Source organism: Sylvia atricapilla, chromosome 6, assembly GCF_009819655.1.
Source record: "Sylvia atricapilla isolate bSylAtr1 chromosome 6, bSylAtr1.pri, whole genome shotgun sequence".
Classification (NCBI taxonomy): domain Eukaryota; kingdom Metazoa; phylum Chordata; class Aves; order Passeriformes; family Sylviidae; genus Sylvia; species Sylvia atricapilla.
In genome coordinates this window covers 45,761,844-45,780,531 of record NC_089145.1, presented here as the reverse complement: position 1 = coordinate 45,780,531, position 18,688 = coordinate 45,761,844, and the positions used below count along the sequence as shown (strand labels likewise).

Here is an 18,688-nt window from a genome sequence, read left to right as displayed (position 1 = left end):
TCACCACATGGATTTCTTTCATTGGCTTGTTCTTGCCTCGTTGTACCATAGCTACTGACAGCAGGCACTTAAAAGATGTTATGGCTTGATAACAACAATTGATGGCCAAGAGTCAAAAGCGTGGTAGGTAATAATTAAACCATGCCACAATGATGCCACTGAAAGTATGCTAAATGCCTCCTTGGCCCAGGGAAGTGTATGGTAGTGTAATTTGAAATTTGTTTTTGTAGGACCAAATATAGTATTTGAGTTTCCTGTTACTTGTTAGTGCTGTTGTCACCTTTTCTTATGTTGACTGATACATTGGTGTGAAAACTCCCTGGCAGGATAGACTTCTAGTGTGCTTGCTTCTGGTGGTGAAACCTGAAACACAAAATGTTTTTTTTTCTGAAAATGTGCATGGTCCGTGTGAAATCTCTTGGTTCTCTCTCCTTTTAACCAGAAGTAGACTATTAGTTGTCTAGGGCTGATCCAGGTAGAATGGAGCCGCCTAGCAGTGATGTTAATATTACAGTAAAAGGCTTGTGCTGGAGAATGTTTCTGGTTTAATATTTTTTTGGCCTTTGAAACAGTAGTGCCTGTGCAGGGCTGTTTTCAGCAGCTGCTTTGGCTTTGAGAGGATAATTGTTGGAGCCTTCTATAAGAGCAGGGATGAAGGTTTTCTTTCAGTAAAACTTGACCTCCTTCTGATGAAAAAAACCTATTAAAAGGTTAACTTTTTCTTTATATGTCTTTGAAAAGTTTTTTCTTGGCTTTTTTCCTTTTCTCCAACATTTCAGGAAATTAAATTATTTCTTTAAAATGCCTGTTGTTCGTGTTGGATGCCTACAGGAATTCAGAGGTATTTCTGCAAGGCAGGTCTCCAAAAAAACCTGAGAGATGGCTTTTTCCTGCTGTACTGTAAATGTGCAGTTTGACTATGAGGGGTTTTTGAATCATGCTGCCCAGACAGCTTTGAAATATGAGCAGAGTTCTAGGTGTCTGTAGACAAGCTGCGAACAACTGAAGTGTGTTTAAATCTTGATGTCTTCCATGTATTCCCTAGGATGGGGGCTGTACAGGGAGTTTCTAGGCAAAGGAATACTCTCCTATCAAGGAACTGAAGACGCTTGAATCAGACCTAGGTCTGGCAGCCGAAATGAGGTTGGCTTTTGGCTTAGTAGTAGGCTTCATTATAACTTAAGTAAATTAGTGAATTTCCTAATATACTTTTTCTGCCTGTCTGAAATAATACAAGCCTATTTGAATCCTGTTCAGTGACTGAACATGACGTGTGCATTGCTCATAGATCATTGGATCTCGAAGAAGAGCCCTTGTGTATATTCCTTTATCTTGTAATTTTTCAGTGGCTCTTGATTCACATTTAGCTATTCCAACACATGCTGCAAAATTAAAAATTAATGTTAAAATTTGTCTCCTTCTCATTGGTGGTTTCTATAAAGAAGTATCATTGGACGCATTTGTTGAGGATGCCAAAATGTTTTAACAATTTTGATTCACTCAACTACTGTTCTCTTTCAGACTTACTTAGCTTATGAATGTTTTCAGTTCATATGCAGAGTTAGTTAATCAGTTTTTGCCAAACTTTAATCTTCTTGCATTGACTTTGCTGACTTGGTAACTTTAATTTGTGGTGAAAATAAAACTGTGGTTTGAAAAGCAAAAGGGGAGAGGAGGGGTCAGGAGGCTGTGTACCAGTAGAGTGCCAAAGAGGCAGTGATAGCGATCACAATTGTTTTCTTGCTTACATTTTGCTCTGCTTCTTGTGTGGTGGCCTGAGTTCCAAGAAGGCCCTTGTAATTCTGTAGAGCAAGTAGTTGCTATTTTCGAAGTGCACATGAAACTTGCACAAGAAAATGAAAACTCTGGAAGCTGCAAATAAATTTGAGCCTGAACATAAACCTGCTGAGGCTAATGGGAAAGTTTACCTAACACAGGAAGTTTGGGGGGGAAAAAAAATCCCCCAAAAGTAGGAGTCTCTTATTTTTCTTATAGCAGCTTATCTATGAAGGTGCTATGTAACATACCTAGCTGTAAACTGGGAAAAAAAAAAGGGAAAAAGAAAGAAATAATGACTTCTCTGAAGTTACTAGCTTTCTTTCACATCTGTGTGTTGTTTACTGGGACTGGCTCTTCAGGAAGTCTGCACTCCTCTGTGTTTGTTCTGCACAGTTTTACTTGTATTAAACATCTGAAAGGCTCAAATGATTGGCTGTTTGAGGGTTGTATCAGCCATGGTAACAGCTTGGTTTTGTCATGCTTATTTAAAAATTAAGAGACCAGGTATGGTCTGCAGTCTTCTTTTTTAAAAGAAGCTGCTGTTCACCATTGTACCAAGAAACTATTTTTTCCTTCTGAATGAGGCCTGGATCTCCTAGGAGATTTAAAGACTGCATGGGTATTTTCTGAAATACAGGATCATTTGATGCATCTTCTGAAACGATGTTTGAGAAATAGCACCGTACCTCTTTCCAGTGACCAGCAAGCAGCACACCGCAGTGTTTCAGTTTTCCTTTACAGGTGAGGATGTAGTTGTGTGAATCTCTGGCCTCAGATCCCATTCTAACAGTGAAAGTGGAGCAGTGTAATCTAAACACTCCCAAGTGGAAAAAAAGGGGGCAGTTAATTTGCTTCAGAAGAAGGTCAGTACTTTAAGGTGAGCTCTTGTATGTCAGTTGTCTCAGTGACAGGACTGAAAACAGTATGTCTGCAGACCACGGTGTGTTCAGGTGATCTCTGGGTATGAGAAGTTTTCAAGGAATGGTCTCATGGGAAAAAATAAAATGCTAAACCGGAATGAAGCCTGTATAGACTACAAGGCCCTGTGCCTCCTCCTCTGGCTTTTTAAATGGCCAGCTGTGAGCTGTATCTAGGAAAGAAGGTGGATATGGCAGTCAGTGGGCTGCCTGCTGTGATGGTCTGAGCTGGTCTGAGCACCCATTCTGATCCAATACAAAGGTCATGCATGTAATTAAGTTGGGATGCTGTTTTCAGTTCTTCTGAAGGAATTTCATGTTGTTGAGTTGTCCTGGTGTGAGACTATTTTCTATTCACCGTGATACCACGTGGATTATTTGTGGACAAGTACTGGCTTCTGAAACCGCATGTTTGCATCGGGGAAAGGAGATCCTTACTGTGTGTTCTTATTTTATACTCAGACTGGCAGTGTGCCATAGATTTCCCATTCTCTTAATCTGTTGGAGAGTGCATTTCTGGTCTCTCCCTTGCTTCTCCATACCTTCTCTAAGGTATGATTTTTTTTTAGTCATTTGTTTGTTGGGTTTTTGTTTGGTTTTTTTGTTGTTTTTTCAAGGAGGAGATTTAAATGTGGTCTTTTTTCTTCTGGCTTTGTAGATCTTTTGGAAGAATTTCTGTATGGTCCCACTTGTGTTGAAGAAATTATGTAAGGGAAAGCTGTGGCTGGGTGCCAGGGAAGTTTAAGTTAGGCATTAGGAAGAAATTCTTCACAAAAAGGGTGTTTAGATACTGCAGTGGGCTGCCCAGGGAGGTGGTGGAGTCATCATCCCTGGAGGTCTTTAAGGAAATACTGGGTGTGGCACGTGTCACCATGGGCTAGTTGACATGGTGGTCTTCAGTCATAGGTTGGACTTGATCTTTGAGGTCTTTTCCAACCTAATTGGTGCTGTGATTCTGTGTGTGATTTGTCCATTCTGCAGCTGTGTGGTAAGTGGTAAAGGGCTGCTGGAGTAGTTTCCATTCTGGATGGAGTACTTGGTGATGGTACTGGCCCACTGTCCAGCTAATCCAGCTATTGTCTTGAGCATACAAAGAGAAGTGATGAAATCCAGGATCATTGTTGCTATGCAGGTACCAGTTTATGGCAGTGTCCAAAATGCTCACTGATTTTCAAAAGCTTGCTGTTGGTTGCTTTGGATGTGAAAGATAAGATGGTCCCTAGCAGATGTCTTTCTCTTCCCCCAAGACCACCGTGCCCGGGAGGATGGAAAGGACAGCACCACAGCTGCCACCTTGTAATGTCACACTGGTGTGAGGGAGCTGCAGGGATGGTTGCAGCCTCCCAGGCAAGGGCTGTGAAGGCTGAGGACTCCTTAGCCAGCTGTCTTTAGGTCCCAGACTGCACAAGTGTCACATTCAGGGTTTCTAATAACAGCAAATGAAGGCAGTGGATGCTGCAGGATGAACTTAGAAGGACTCAAGAGGAGTTCCTTCCTTTTGTGTGGAGTATAGGATAGATGGGCCTTTGGGGGGAGGTGCAGACTTAGCCAGGGTAACTGTTGAGCCTGTGGGATGCAACTAGTGGAAGCCTTGGTGATCCAAGTGAGAGCAGTGAGGTGGGTGAGAGAGTAAGCAGCACCCTCAGTAAAAGTGAGGGACAGTATAAGAGACAGAAGTTACAGTCCTGGCCTCCTGTTCCTGAAATGGGTTTTGATTGAGGCACTGATGGAACTCAGTGCATCCTCCTCAGAGGCTGCAGTTTTAAAACCCATTTAATGTAAAACCTCTCCACTGGAAAACTGAATTCTAACTTTAGCTCTTTAAAAATACCTTTTTGTCTGGGTTTATAGAAGAAATACAAGCTTCTGTTACATTTGTTAAAAGTCAATAATAGCAAGCTTCATATGCACAGCTTCTGTTGTCTGTATTTTCCGAGCATGTTCATCATCAGTGAAGGTGTTTGGTACTTGACAGCATAAGCCCTGCCTACTTAGACTACTAGAAAGGTGCAAGACCAGTGATATTTGGCTTGGTGCCATTAAATTACAGCACAAGAATTGTATGGCTGTAGGTAAATAGAGACATTAGATCTTGAGCAAGCCTAGTGCCAAGGCAGTGGTAGACTTTCAGGAAGAAATGAAAAGGAACTTCCTCTTTGGTGTTATGTTCTCTCTAGTTCTTTCTTGTGTATGAGCAGAGGGAGAAATTTAATGGCAAGTGTGGCACACAGGTTATCTTTGGAATCATCTGTAAGCAGTTTACTGTAAGATTGGATGTAGGATTTTGTGGGTTAAGGCCTTAGTTTAGTGGCATATTTTACATAGAATTACTTGAAAAAGAAATATTCCTGCTTTTAACAATATTTAAATTCTGTTTTGTTTTCACATAAAGGCTTATTCATTCTTTCTCAGTTCATAGCCTTAAATGGCCAAAAATGCAATTTTTCATTTTTTTCTTTCGTTTCCCAACTGTTTGTCTGTAGGATTTTTTTTTTTCCAAGTAGTGATGTGAGTAGAGAAGTCAATTTTCACCGGGGAAAGTCCTCTGTAAAACGTCTAGGTCTGACTTTACTAGGATTTTTCTAAGGAGAACACCACAGTGTGAAAAGAGTGGAATCATAGTTAAATTAATGATCTTTTACCTTCCCAGTGTCACTTCTGACTGAATATGCTGAAGACAGGGACATAAATGAGGCTGTAGTGTACCTCTGCAAGCAGGGTCTGTGGTTTAAAAGTGCCCTGGAGCACTTGGGCTGCTGCTGTAAACTCCATTGGAAATTAGTAATTGGTACTGTAGGTATTATGTCTGACCAATATGTAGGTCAGTGCTTTTGTCCGCTCAGAAAATTTGCACTTTACTACTTTACACTGGAATGGTCTTCTCTTAAAACCAGGCCTTGAGAGAGGGTTCTGCTGCAATAGCAAGGCTGGCTGTGGTGCTGTTGGACTGGCCTGGTGGGCTGTTGTCAGCTGTGCTGGCTGGTCTGCAGCCTTCCAGCTCTGAGAGCTGTGGGGTGGGGAATGTTTGGCTGGTGTCTGCCTTGGGGCAGTAGTGTGGAGACGTGCAGGCCAGGCTGGAGGAAGATTTTTAATGCGATGTGAATGTTGATGCTGTAACTCAGATGGAGGGAAGAATGCAGGTGTGCAGATTATTCTTGCAAAAACATAAGTAACCTGGCGATTTTTAAATTTTTTTCTGGGAACTAGAGAAGATAATTAGGGTGATGTAGTGCTGAACTGAGATGTGGGGGAGTAGTCCAAATAATGTGGCAGTTTACAATCTTAAGTGCAACTTTTTCAAGGTTTTGATTCTCATTTTATAGCAATCATGACATTATTATAGTCAATTGGGATGATTTTGAAGAGGAATGTTTTTGCTAAATTTGATTAGTTTTTGCCCTTAATTAAGGTGATGCCTGTCTATTTGGCACCTTAGACTGTGTGCTGACCAAGCACAAAACCCTGCCAGTCCATCTAGGCAGATAATACCCACCCAGCACAAGAGTGAAGTCAGCAGGGCTGAGCAACTGCTAGGGGGTTACGTAAAGCTGGGTGTGGAGTAGCCTCCTTCACTGTGGAACACAGCTGACTGCAGGGATCTGATGTGCACAGAGCTGTGAAAACATGCTGCCAGGGAAAAAGACTTCATGGGTCTATCTGCCGTTGCAGATAGATTTGCTAGTGGAGTGTAAAAGCAGACACTTGTTCAAGGATTTTTTCTTTTGTCCTCACAAGCAAAAATCCATGAAAATATTCTGAGCAATTTTTTTCATTTACCAAGAGATTGAGAGGCAAATGTGTACATTTTCAAATTTCAGTAGTATAATATAGTTCAGGCATTTTAATTAACTGTTACGTGGTAACTTAAGTAACAGCAAATGGGATGAACAAAAGTCATATTACTTATAGTTCAAAGCTCTAAGACATTCAGAGTTTTTGACATCATTTGAAGCTGTTATTTAATGCAGATTTTTTCTTATGTATAATGATTTTTCAAGTTCTTGTATATATTTTGGAGTTACAACAGTTTGGAAGTATTAACAAGTCCTTCTCCTTTATGTTGATTTTATCTCCAATTAACTTGTTATGTAATTCTGGCAGTATTTTTGTGGTGATCCTGTATATAACACTGTTGAATGTGAAAGCCCTAAAGAGACAACATGGGGTGCATCCAGTAATGAGCAATGTGGAAATCAGTCTGAAACAGCAGAGGAGTGGGCAGCTTCTCCTTGCCTTGCAGTCACCTATAGGCTTGAAATCCCAGTTCGTGGTTATCTCTTGTGTCTACAAACAAAAGAAGTGAGCAAGAGAAAATCACTTGTTCAAGGAAGATTTGTTCTGTGACCATGTGTAATCAAACATTTAATAAACTACTTGTATTTTTTCCTTCTAATTAGTTGCTGCCAATTATTGGCATTGAAGGGTGAGTTTCAGGGTGGAGACAAACAAATATGACCCAGAGGAAAACAACTAGCTGCTACTGTGCCTTTGTGTGGCTGCCTCTCCAAATCCCTCTCAAAAGCTGGATCAGCTGTTTATATGTCCACCCCCTTAGTGATGACAATGGTAATTTGGTAGATTAGAACAGAAATGCGTTTTTTCCTTTTCCTGTAAGAGGAATTTATGTTGTCTTTTAAAGTCATCAGCATATTGTGATCCCAGCAGTCTTGTAACGCAGAGGGGCAGGTACCAGAGAATCTAGATAAGTCCATAAAGGGAAGCAAATGTGAAAGGTGCAGCTGAACTGTTGGGCTAAGGCTTTTTTCTGAGAGGGAGAAGTAGGGTATGAGTAACAGAGCTCAGGTACAAGGTAGGATTTAGCTTGTTGAAGCAGCTTCTAGAATATCAAGGGAGGCCCAAGAAATAGTCTGGCTCTCCCAGTTATGTGGAGGAGCAGACCTCCCAGCAGATCTGAATCTGGGCTAAAGCAGAGTCTGGTTAGAAAATGTAATAGTGTTTGGGGGGTTGTATATCAGGTCCTGCATGCCCTGGCCAAATTTGGGAAAGTTGTCATCTCAAAACACGTGTTCAGTCGCTGATGGAAACAATGGGTGTAACAGCTGCTGTCTAGGCTAAGTCAAGAAAAAAAAAAACAAGGCCAGGATTAATTTAGAGAGCCCTCTGTGTTTGTGTGTACCCCAGCATCAGTGTGAGAGAGAGAGGAGCAGCAACAAATGCCATGGAAGGTCAGGGCTGTGGGAGACAGCAAGGCATGTGCTCTGGGTATTAGCTCAAGGCAGAGCTCTGAAGGGACCTCTTGGGCAAAGGGACCCTGCAGAAGGGCTGAAGCTGATCAGAAAAAGAATGTTTCATTCACAAAGATGGGATGCTCTAAATTTCTTGCAAGCAAACAGGATTTGCACTGAACTTCTGTCTTTATCATTCACTGTACCTTTCAGAAAGATGTAGGTTTTTCTAACAGCTTGGATAAAAACTAGGCAGTATTTGTGGTTTATGATTTATCAGAGAGTTGGGTTTTTTCCTCTTACTGCACTGTTAGCAATACACTGAAGCAAACAAGAAAATGCGTGTTCTGGCAAACCTATACATATTATATATATATATACACCTATATATACCTATTCCTGTTCAAAGCTTTAGATGTATTTCTGTGACTATTTGTGGTCTATGTTGCCTTGATATTAAGAAGTTGGCAGTGGTGCTTTGGTTCGGTATGTTGGATTTCCAGCTCCTCAAACTGCAGCCCTGTCCAATGAGATCAGTGGAAAACTGGGTTCTCTTTCGTAAGCGTTTTTGCTCAGGGTGCGTGTGTGTTGGGTTTAATTTCTTCTTTTTGATTCCCACCCCAATTTTCACATCAGATACTAAAATTATTTTGTATGCTTCATAATAACATTTATGTACTTGATGTCTCTTAATTTAGATACTTTTTATTGTAAGGACCGTACTCAAATATTGCATGTTGCAGAAATTTTATTTTATTTCCAGGATCATGTGTAGTTTGTGTAGACCATGAAGAAAATTCATTGCAGTACCATCAAATGCTCTGTCCTATTGCTTCTCAGGGAAGTTGGCCACATGTCAATACATGGAATATTTTCGAACAGTATGATCATCACTTGTTGGAAGCCAAGTTTCATTTTATTATGAACCTGTTTAGTGAGGCTTCCAAATAAAGTAAAATAATTTTTCTTTGATCTATGTTTATGTAAAATTGAGCAGAAGAATCCGTTACGGTGGAGGAAAATTCCCATTATTGGTATTGGCATCTGCATTTGTTCAAATGGAGAAAAGCAATTCGATTCACATTTATTTAATTTGTACTGTGTATTTTCTGCTGAACTTTTTCCTCTCAGATAAAGTACCAGACTGCAGAAGTGCACTTCTCAGATTCTAAGTGCTTGTCTCTTTTCCACTGCCATGGTTCATACAGTGTTTGGGGAAGCTGCATAGTGAAATACAGGTGAAATCTTGTTTCAGATGACACTGTTTTTAACCAGCTTTTTATTTGGGACTTAACCAGCCAGTCCTCTTTAAAATAACAGCTGTATTCATAAGTGCTCCAGAATAAAGGCTGAACCTTGAAATGCGTCTCAAACCAAACAGGAGTTGATTGGATGAGTTATTTGAGCCCGAACTGATGCAGAGTTTGAAGGGAAAAGCTTTCTAGGAATGCTAAACCTTTGCATGGATGTCCTTTTAACCTGATGGTTATTTGTGCCAGTGCATTTATCTAGCTACAGTAACTTCCCTGCATAGGCTCCTGTTAATGGTTATGTCTTTGAATCTGTGGCTGATTCCAGTTCTATAGAGGAAAATTTGTTCCTTGCATATGCAAACAGTGGTCACTTGGTGAGTGTAAAACATAAGAAATCACAAGGGTTCTCAAAGGTGATGAAACTTAAGGGAGGCTTGGTGACTGACTTGTACAGTGCCAAAACATGATCCCTTATGGAGAGGAAAAAAGGAGTTGCAATCAGGTTTCTTCAATGAGCAGACATGCTAACTTTCTCTTGTTTGTATAATGAAGCTTTGCACAAAGAAAAAAGCCCCAGACGCCTATATATCTTACTTGAAGCCTGTCTGGAGATGAATAAACTCATTTTTGCATGGCAAGTTGGTGAACTTAAATAAGCCTGTAATTTCTGCCAAAAAAAATGCCCAATCTCTTTGAGAGATCCAAGAAATGAAAAAAATTTTGCATATTGCACATTTCTTATGCATGTCTCAGTGGGTGTCTGGCCTCTATAAAAACTCCCCAAAGGATTATTCAAGGCTGTTTGCCAAAGTCTTGGAAAGTTGCAGAGGATATAGAGCCTTTGGCTTCAGATTTAGTAGATTAAAAGCCATTTCTAGATGAAAGCTGGCTGGGCAGACATGCCTTTCTCTCTGTACCCCTTGGCTTTAGCAGAGTGGAATTGTGCATTTGTTTTCCCTTGTGGTGTGCAGGAGATCTGCAGAACCTGCAGTACCAGCCTGGGGCCTGGCAGAGCCCCTTCTTACTGGCCATACTGACCTGGTGGTCTTTGTGCGGATGAGAGCAGCTGAAGCTTCTTCTCAGAACATCAAGGCACATCTCCAGTTTAGAGATAAAGATGTCATGTGGGACAGTGTCAAATGCTTTGCACAAGTCCAGGTTGATGGCATCAATTGCTCTTCCTTTAGCCACTGCATTTGGCAGGCATAATTTGCTAGCGTTTCTCAATCACCTCTGTATTTTCCAAGTGTCTTAGTATAAAATTTCTAGGAGGATCTGTTCCATGGTCTTGCTGGGAAGTCCTCTGTGAAGATCAGAGGTTGTGAATATGAAGCTGTTCCTATCTGTCTACACAGACACAGCTGCTTGGTCTCCCTGGTCAGGTGGCCTGTGTCACCTGTGCTGACCCATAAGCTCTCAGTGTGCTCCTCATCTGTTCCCAGGCAGAGTGCCTTGCACTCCAGCTGGTCACTGACATATAGAGGGTGACTCTCTTGTCCATCCTTCCTGAAGAGCTGGTATCCTCCATTCCAACCCTCCAGTCACAGGAAACCTCCCACCATGTTCATATGTTTCTAGAAGCCTCTAATAGGCTCTACAGTGAGAGTTTTATATATATAAAGATGAATACCATTTCTGTCCCTGGAAGGGACATTGTCTTCTGCTTCACCATTCTGCTGCCTCTTCTCAGGTCTCCTTGAGCCATCACTGGTGTCTCTTGACCTTAAAAAGACTTTTAGAAGGGATGGGTCGTGTGTTTGCTTTCTGCATATTAAGGGTCATATTAACATTGGGATGATTGGGGTCATTGGGAGACAAAGGGAACTGGGAGCAGAGAGGACGTGTGTGCTCTTTGCAGTGCTTAAGGAAGCAAGCAGTTTATTGAAGCCAAAGGATGATGCTAGAGCAATTTAGCCTGCAAGTTTGAAGGACTCTGACCTTTGGGAAGTTAACGTCTTGTAATGGAAGATAACGTTCCAAAACAGCTTGGTTTGAAGGTGGTTTTTAATAAGGTTATAAAGAGATCACGTGGCGTGGCTGCTTGCCATAATAGATGGGAACTGGATCGGATAATGTCTGGTAGGCAAGACTATGGCTAAAGGCTGAACCCTGCCCAATTGCTTATAATTGTCATCATGTTAAATCTATCTCTGAATGTCTGGTAGGATGAATAACTCATTGCCTTTAATAATTTTTCTGTGCAGCTGTTAATCGTTCCTTCTTCCCACTGATAATTTTTCAGTCTGTTTTTTTTTTTTTTTTTTATTTTTTTTTCCCCCTCTCAAAAGACTGTGTGGTTAAAGGTTTTCTGTCCTTGCTGGGAAAGTAGCAAGTAGAGGCTCCCAGAACCCGGGGTCACTAGTTCCAAGAAAAGAGTCTGGCAGAGCTCAGCAGCACTGATCTTAAATGCCTAGTTTAAAAAGAAAACAGATTCTTTTGAGTTTGTATTTACTGGCTTTATGGTTTTTATAACTTGGGATACACAGATTTTATTTCTATACTAACTGGGTTTTTTTAGTGCTGAAATTAGTAGCCCTCTAATGTTTCATAAAACAAACTGAAACTTTGTCTTAATATTTAGTGAATAAAGGCAGTTTATTTCCTTTAGTTACTGCTTGCAGTGCCTGTTTTCTTTCTTTTTGTCTGTCTTTCTTTCTTTCTTTCATGGCTTTTTCCTCCCTTCTGCTTGCATGTCTGAAGCATTGATGTTGGATGCTTCACTTTGTCATTGCTCTTTCAGGATGAGGGGTTGGTGGGTTTCCAGCTGAATCTTTGCTGTGAAATGCTGGTGAGTGTTTGTGTGTTGTAGTGGAATTCATGGCACTGCAGGTGAAACCCAGAGCAATGCTGCTGCTGCTCTACCAAGATCCTCTCTTATTTTCTAGTTCCTTTCAGGGCACTTTGTTCTGATACAGCACTCTTAAGACTTATTTTTATGGCTGTAAATGGGATGATTTAAGGCTTTGAAGATGTGGAGAATGTTAGATGTTTCTACCAAATGTTGTTTGTCAATGGGGTGGTGGGTTGAAAATCACTTAGGGTGTTGTAGCATCTGATATATGAGGGCACCTATTACTTGGACCATTCCCTGTTTATACAAACAAGGAAGAAATGCACAAGTGTGGCTGCCTTCTATGGGGTTTTATCCTACTTGAAAGGTCTTCCATGACAGCCCAAAGTCTTGGGTTTTTTTCAGCCCATCTAAAGAACACTAAGAGCTTGAAGTGAAATGCTTTCTGTCCTGTACTACATTATCTGTACCTACAAGACTGTAAAGGTGCACTCTATTGCCATTCTTCTTTGGATCTGTAATGCTTTACAGACTGAGGAAATTGAGATCTCCCTCCCCCAAATGTCAACTTTTGATCCATTTCAAACATAAAACCTTCCAGAATACAAATTAGTGGGGAAGAGGTAAGTGTAGTTGGGTATAAATTGGTAACAATAACTGCTTCATTGCCTCCTTGATAATCAGTGTGCAAAAAACCAAACCACAAAAGGTCCCCCTGTTAAAGATGAGTCTTGCCATGTTTCAGATGCCTTCAGGTAATGTCATGTGCACTGAGGGCTGTGCCTGTGAGCTGGAGCCCCAGGACAGTGAGCACCCCAGTATTGGAGTTGCTGCTTTTGGTTGCTTGATGGACAACATGGTGGAATCCATCAGTGATGAAAAATAATAAAAAACAATGAATGTTTAATTAAAATATGAATTATCATGAATTATCATGAATGTTTAATAAAAAATATGCAGAGTATTCTGCTGATGGGAAAGCTAAGGCAATTGAGCTGAGCTTGCCTTTATGCCAGGAGGGGAAATGGGCTGTCCACAAGGTTGTAGCTGTCCAGTGTTGGCTGGTTTCAGTGTGGTGAAAGTCTTAGTGGCTGCAGGTTTTTGCTCTGATGCATTAATATTTATAAGCTCCTTTTGATGCCAGTGTATTGCTTTTCTGTGAAAATGCTTCTTTTAATATTAAAGCAATACATTATTATTAATTCTTTTATTATTATTATTTGCTAATTCTTTACATGGGAAATTTTCAAAGTGATATATGAGAAAATAAATTTCATTGCATGTACAGTAGAAAGATTGCCTTTTACTTTTGAAATTGTAAATTCCATTTGACATTTTTCAATCTGTCACTCAGACTATACAGCAGAAGAACTTGTTTAATTGAACCATGACTACCATATACAACCTGATAATAATTTTTTCTTTTAGCTGTCATTCACTATGATATTCAGGTTCAAGATGCTGTGGGGAATTAGTCCAAACTGTTTACTTTGAGTGTTAAAAAAAACCCCAACCCCAAAAGCCATCTATTCTACATAGTTTGAGGCTGCGATAAAACATCAATTTCAGGACCTTGATTAATGTGCTTTTAGTAACTTGGTATTGAATTCTTCTTTAAATCCATACATCATTCCAACTTAAACATTAAGTCAACTACCATGGTAATTATTTTAATTGCTGTTGCTTACAGGGAGGCTTGCATTATCTAGTAGAGATGTTCAGTACTTTCAGGTATAGGACTAATAAATTGGAACAAGCTTTGGGGTTTTATTTGGTATTGCAGGCTAATGCAGCAGTTACTTAAATGTTTCTGTTTTTCCTATAAGTGTTGTAGTGTGTAGGTGATCTTTGAGATTAAATGCATTTTTAAATTAGTGACCTCTGGGAATGTGGTTTAGAACTGACCATTTTCCAAATGTCTATTCAATGAAAGTGGACAGATGCAGTCTGTCTTTGACACAGCTGAGTTGCCTCTTTTGAGATAGAAGGGAAATACAGCTAATAATGACCTTCCTTTTCTCCTCAGAAAGAGAGATTTGTCAGGAGGCAGCTAGGCAAGGGTATGGGAGCCCTTCCCCTGGTAGGCAGTGGCTCACTTTCAAACTGTGTGGGAAGCTAGAAAGCCATGGACAACACCATGAGGGACACAAGAGTAGTGGTCAGTACACTAGGTGAAAGAGTCATCCCATCCTGTCCTGTCAGTCATGTCCTCTGCTAAAGAAACAGCCCAAAAGAATGTACAGGAGAATTGTAGGATGTGTTTTTCTTACTGGCTTTTTAAAGTGCAATAGCAAGAAGTGGTAACGGGTTCATGGCTCTGTCAGACTCCCAGCACAGTTCATTCAGCAACTGTCTTGTCTCCATTGTGTGTCCTGCACAGGCAACCCCTTGTTGGGGAGTTATGGCCCACAGTCTGCTTCGTTTGCTCTCTGTTTACTCTCTTTTTGAAGGTCCTAGAATTTATTGTGCATAGGATCAGCTTTCTTTCCATGCCTGACCCTAAGCCCTTTCCCAGGTGACGTAAGGCAGTTTGGGTGGTTAGATGGTATTGCATGCTTGGTTACATAAGGGATGTCTTGCTGCCCTGAGCCTGCAACTGTGACCTGCCTGGCTGAAAAGCCTGGAGTCACTGGCTTAGGAAATCTTCTGGGCAAAGAATCAGCTAATAACAAAAGTGAGGTGAATGGTGGCTTGACATCCTGGTTATTTGGATACTTCTTGTTTTTAAAAGGACTTATTTTCAAATGGTGATATTCTGGTAGAGGATTTTTTCCCAAATTAATTAATGCTTCCTTAAAATGCTTCTATCGTTTCTTTTCCCCTAGGTTTAAGTAGAAAAAGTTCTCATATTTCAGGTAACAAAGAGAACATCCTGCTCCCCTCTGAAAAGGGGAAGACCAGCCTACAAGCCAGTCTTGGTAATTGCTTCCTTCTTCCTGTACCTTTTTAAGCTCGTGGCATTGTAGCTAAGAGCAGGGACCCTTTTTCTCCTTTCCTGTGTGCTCTTCTGGCTTCTTCCCTTCTTCTGGGACAGTGCAGTTGGTTTCTGTAAGTCCTAGAAAATTTGCAAAGTTCGTTTTGGGAGGGGATTACAGGAACCATGAGGACTGATTCTCTCTCAAATGGATTTGGCACCCAGCTGGTGAATATTTATCTTCCTCCAAGTAGAATAAAGCTTATTCAGTGTGTATGTAGCATGACAAGAAATGCAGCTTTTGCCATCAGCCACTGTCCTTCCAGGGGCTCTGGTGCAGTTTTGACTGAAGCCTGGTGTATTTCCATGGTAGTTCTGAGTTGTTCTGTTTACTCCAGGACAGACACAGCACAAATGTTTGATTATTTTAAGTTTTAGCTTACAATACTTGGAATGCTTCTGAGTAGTCTGCGGCCTTGATTTACGAAACAGCATTCCCCACCTAATTTTTCCCATTTTTCTTGCTTAGCTGTGTAAAAATCACTGTTTCAACAATTTGGCTTTCTCTACAAGACTTATATTTTCTTCTCACCACAGAGTTGGAACCCATCTGGCCAGCGTCAGGTGACGATCTGCAGTAGTGCTTCCCACATCATAATGGCAGTGTATTAATCACCGACCACTTACAGTTACTATTATCTGCAAGAGGGCTTTGAAATTCTTAGCAAGAGGTGCTTGATTTCATTTTCTCTTTTATTTCCTTGCTGAGTTCTCACAACAGGCTCTCTCCTGTGTCTGTCTGAATGCTGCTTCTAGGCCAGAGAGACTCCAGACTGGTAAAGTGGAAGAGGGGGCAATTTGTGTCATAGATGCTGATTGATCGCCTGTCCCTTTGGGCATCTTTGTAATGGCCTCCCAAAAGAAAGACGTACTGTATGGGGTGGAAAACTGGAGGAGCCATTGTGTATTCAGCAGTGTGCAGCGTTTGTGGCTATGGACAACAACACAGGCACTCTTAGATAGAAAAGCACTGAGGGCAGAGTTAGGCGGTCCTGTTCTATGACCTCCCCCAAAAAAGGGGCTTTGATTTTCACATACGGGGCAAGTGGGAAGAAGGAAGAGAGATTCCTGTCCTGTGCTTGCTGAGGCTTTTAATTTTTAAGTTAAATTTCCTGTGTCTTCAAAGTGAGGAGAATATTCTAACTTACTTAAATAGCCTGCATGTATTGGGAGTAGGGCATGGAGCAGGAATGGCTGGGCTTTGTGCCAGGTATTCAGTTCTTCTCTCAAGACTTGTGCAGAAGTGGTTTGTTTTGCTTGATAACTTGTCAAAGGCAGTGACTGAGCATTGTCTGACTGCGTGTACCTGAATCTTAATTTTCATACCAGCAGAGTAGACAACTGTCTCTACAGATTTGCCTAAGCTGGCTCTACCAATTGCAGTTCTCAACATTTTGGTGTATAATTCATAGCCTTTCTAGTCTCTCATCCCTGGCAATTCAGGAGCACTGGAAAGTCTCCATGTGGCCAGAGGCTTGGGCCTTTCTGATAAACCCCAAGCATTTGAACTGTGCTCTTGAAAGAATCAGACTGACTGCAGGTCTTTGAACTGAAGTCCAGGGTAGCATCCCATGTAGCAAGATGATGGGGGTAGAATAAGGGTAAATAAGAGGATAAATGGCTGCAAGGTGCTGTGCTCCTTCTCCCTGGCATTTATATGTGTATTCTTTGTTCAAAATAAGAGATCTGTCAAGCATGCAGAATGTGGTGTGGTGCAATTTGCACATTTTGAGGGCAGATGAGATATGAAAAGCAAACTAGATCTAATTAAAATTGAGATGCTCCCTCCCTAATATCAGCCACTTCCTACCTGTGCTCACCTGACAACCCTATCATTCCCAGTGCTGCAGCTGCTTAGTATTCACCTTGGGTTACTTCTGGGGCCATGATTCAGAATCTGCCAGAGTGCTTCCTAGACAGGGAATGAAACTGAACAAGTGCTTTCCTGAATTTGAATCAGGTTATTAGTGCAGATTTTAATTGTTTGCATTCTAGTATGAAGCAGTGCTTTTCCATTCGATTATGTTTTTACATTTTCCCCACATTTCCAACACTAACCTTTCCTTTTTTTTTCTTCCTTTTTTTCAGGAAAAGAGGTGTAGAAGTAGTACAGGTGAGTAAAAGCTCTATTTTCTTGTAAAGGCGGCATACTGATTTTAAATACTGTCATTTGGATGCCAATATGACCGGGCTTAATGATTTTTGTTTCCATTCAGTTCTTTATAACAGATACTGCTTTTAGAAAGATAGAATTCTCCTTTTATGAAGCATGTGTTAAGCCCACATGCAGTCCAGCTTAAAAGGTGCCCTAGTGAAAGTGGGAATGGAGTTAATGCTTTCCTTGTGTCTGTCAATTAATAAGATCTGATAGTTGATTAGGTGATGTTACTCTTTTAATTGCATTCACAGGCAGTCAAGCTTAACAGAAACAAGATCTGCCCTTTGAAAAAAAAGCTACGGCAGAAGGAATGTTTTTGTAATCCAGTGAGCAGTGAAATGATACTAAAGTGCCTTCAGGTTGTGGCCCATCTACAGATAAGTTCAGGTGTTGGCTACATTTGTTCTTTCCTGGGTCTGAATGGTCATATTTCACACAAGATGTTACTTAAAGGATGGTGTCAGCTTGTGAAAGGAATTACCTTACCTATCAGCTGTAACACAGAACACTACGAGCCCTAAAAGATGGAAGGGGAAGCATTCTCTTTCTGGCTTATTTTGTGTGCTTAGAAGAGCTGTAAGTCATAGGTTTCAGTCTTGCTCATACTTAGCTGGTGCTCATTTTGAACCCTGAAGTCTTGAGTTCTTCACTTCGTAAAACAGAGATGGAACTGCCTCAACAGAGGTGACAGAGGAGAGAGGAGTAATTGAGGTTGCTCTTAAATCCGTGTGAAAGGTGCTTCTGAACTCCAGCAGGGAGCAGGAGAAAAGTACTTAACAGAAAATAAATTGAAAAATCAGGCCATGTTATTTTATAGAATCCACTGTCAGAAAAGACTTAAAAAATTCTCATTGCTGGTTTAAGTGGAGAGTATGTCTTTCAGTTATGAGTGGTTGTCTGAGAACTGCATTGTGTTAGACGGACAAAGGGCATATACTTTGCTGGCTGTATTTAACCTTTCATCACTACAGCATCATATTCCTTACCTGTACTTCCTATTGCTCAGAGCTAAGGGTAGCTTCTTTCATCGGTTTTGATAATGGTGTTACCAGACTGATAAAAACAAGCCAGCATTTGCAAAGCACAGCTTGACCAGGAGCACAGGGAGAAAGCTAGCCCATATTTATGTCACTGTCTAGGGGACATTATTATTTTATTAATACCCCAGTGCATTAATGATTGCATTTGTTATATGTGCCTTGCACCTGCACTGTACATTTAAGCGGCAAGGGGCTCATATGAGAAGAATTCAGTGATGCATCCATTAGCTGAGCAGAGGGCAGACTCCATTTTACCTCATGGATTAAAGTTGCTGTCCTTCAACAGGTTGCCTCTTACTCTGATGTTTGTGTAGCTTAATGGCTAGTCATCAGATAGACACAAAATTATTGGAAAGTACTTATTGTGAAAGCATTTTGGGAAACATTGGGACAGAACTAGACAGGACTTTGTCCCCATGAAAATGCTTTATGGTCTCATAATTTATGGTCTCAAATTGGACAGTGTGGTTGAGATGTCAGAATAATCTATACTGGGAATTTGTGCCCCAGAGGCATACCACAGTCACTGGTGCCTGCTGCTCTGCTGGAACAGGATGGATGGAAATATGTGATCGCCCTTTGCTTATCGC

At 40.9% G+C, this 18,688-nt stretch overlaps 1 protein-coding gene across 3 annotated transcripts in view; it reads left to right on the top strand.

Annotated features, from left to right (window-relative positions):
• ITPK1 (inositol-tetrakisphosphate 1-kinase) overlaps positions 1 to 18,688 on the top strand; it is a 143,843-nt gene that overhangs the window by 14,460 nt on the left and 110,695 nt on the right. For all 3 annotated transcript variants that reach the window (XM_066321795.1, XM_066321796.1, XM_066321797.1), the window contains exon 3: positions 16,989 to 17,013. In XM_066321795.1, the coding sequence (XP_066177892.1) occupies positions 16,989 to 17,013 (25 nt within the window). The remainder of the gene's footprint in view (positions 1 to 16,988; positions 17,014 to 18,688) is intronic.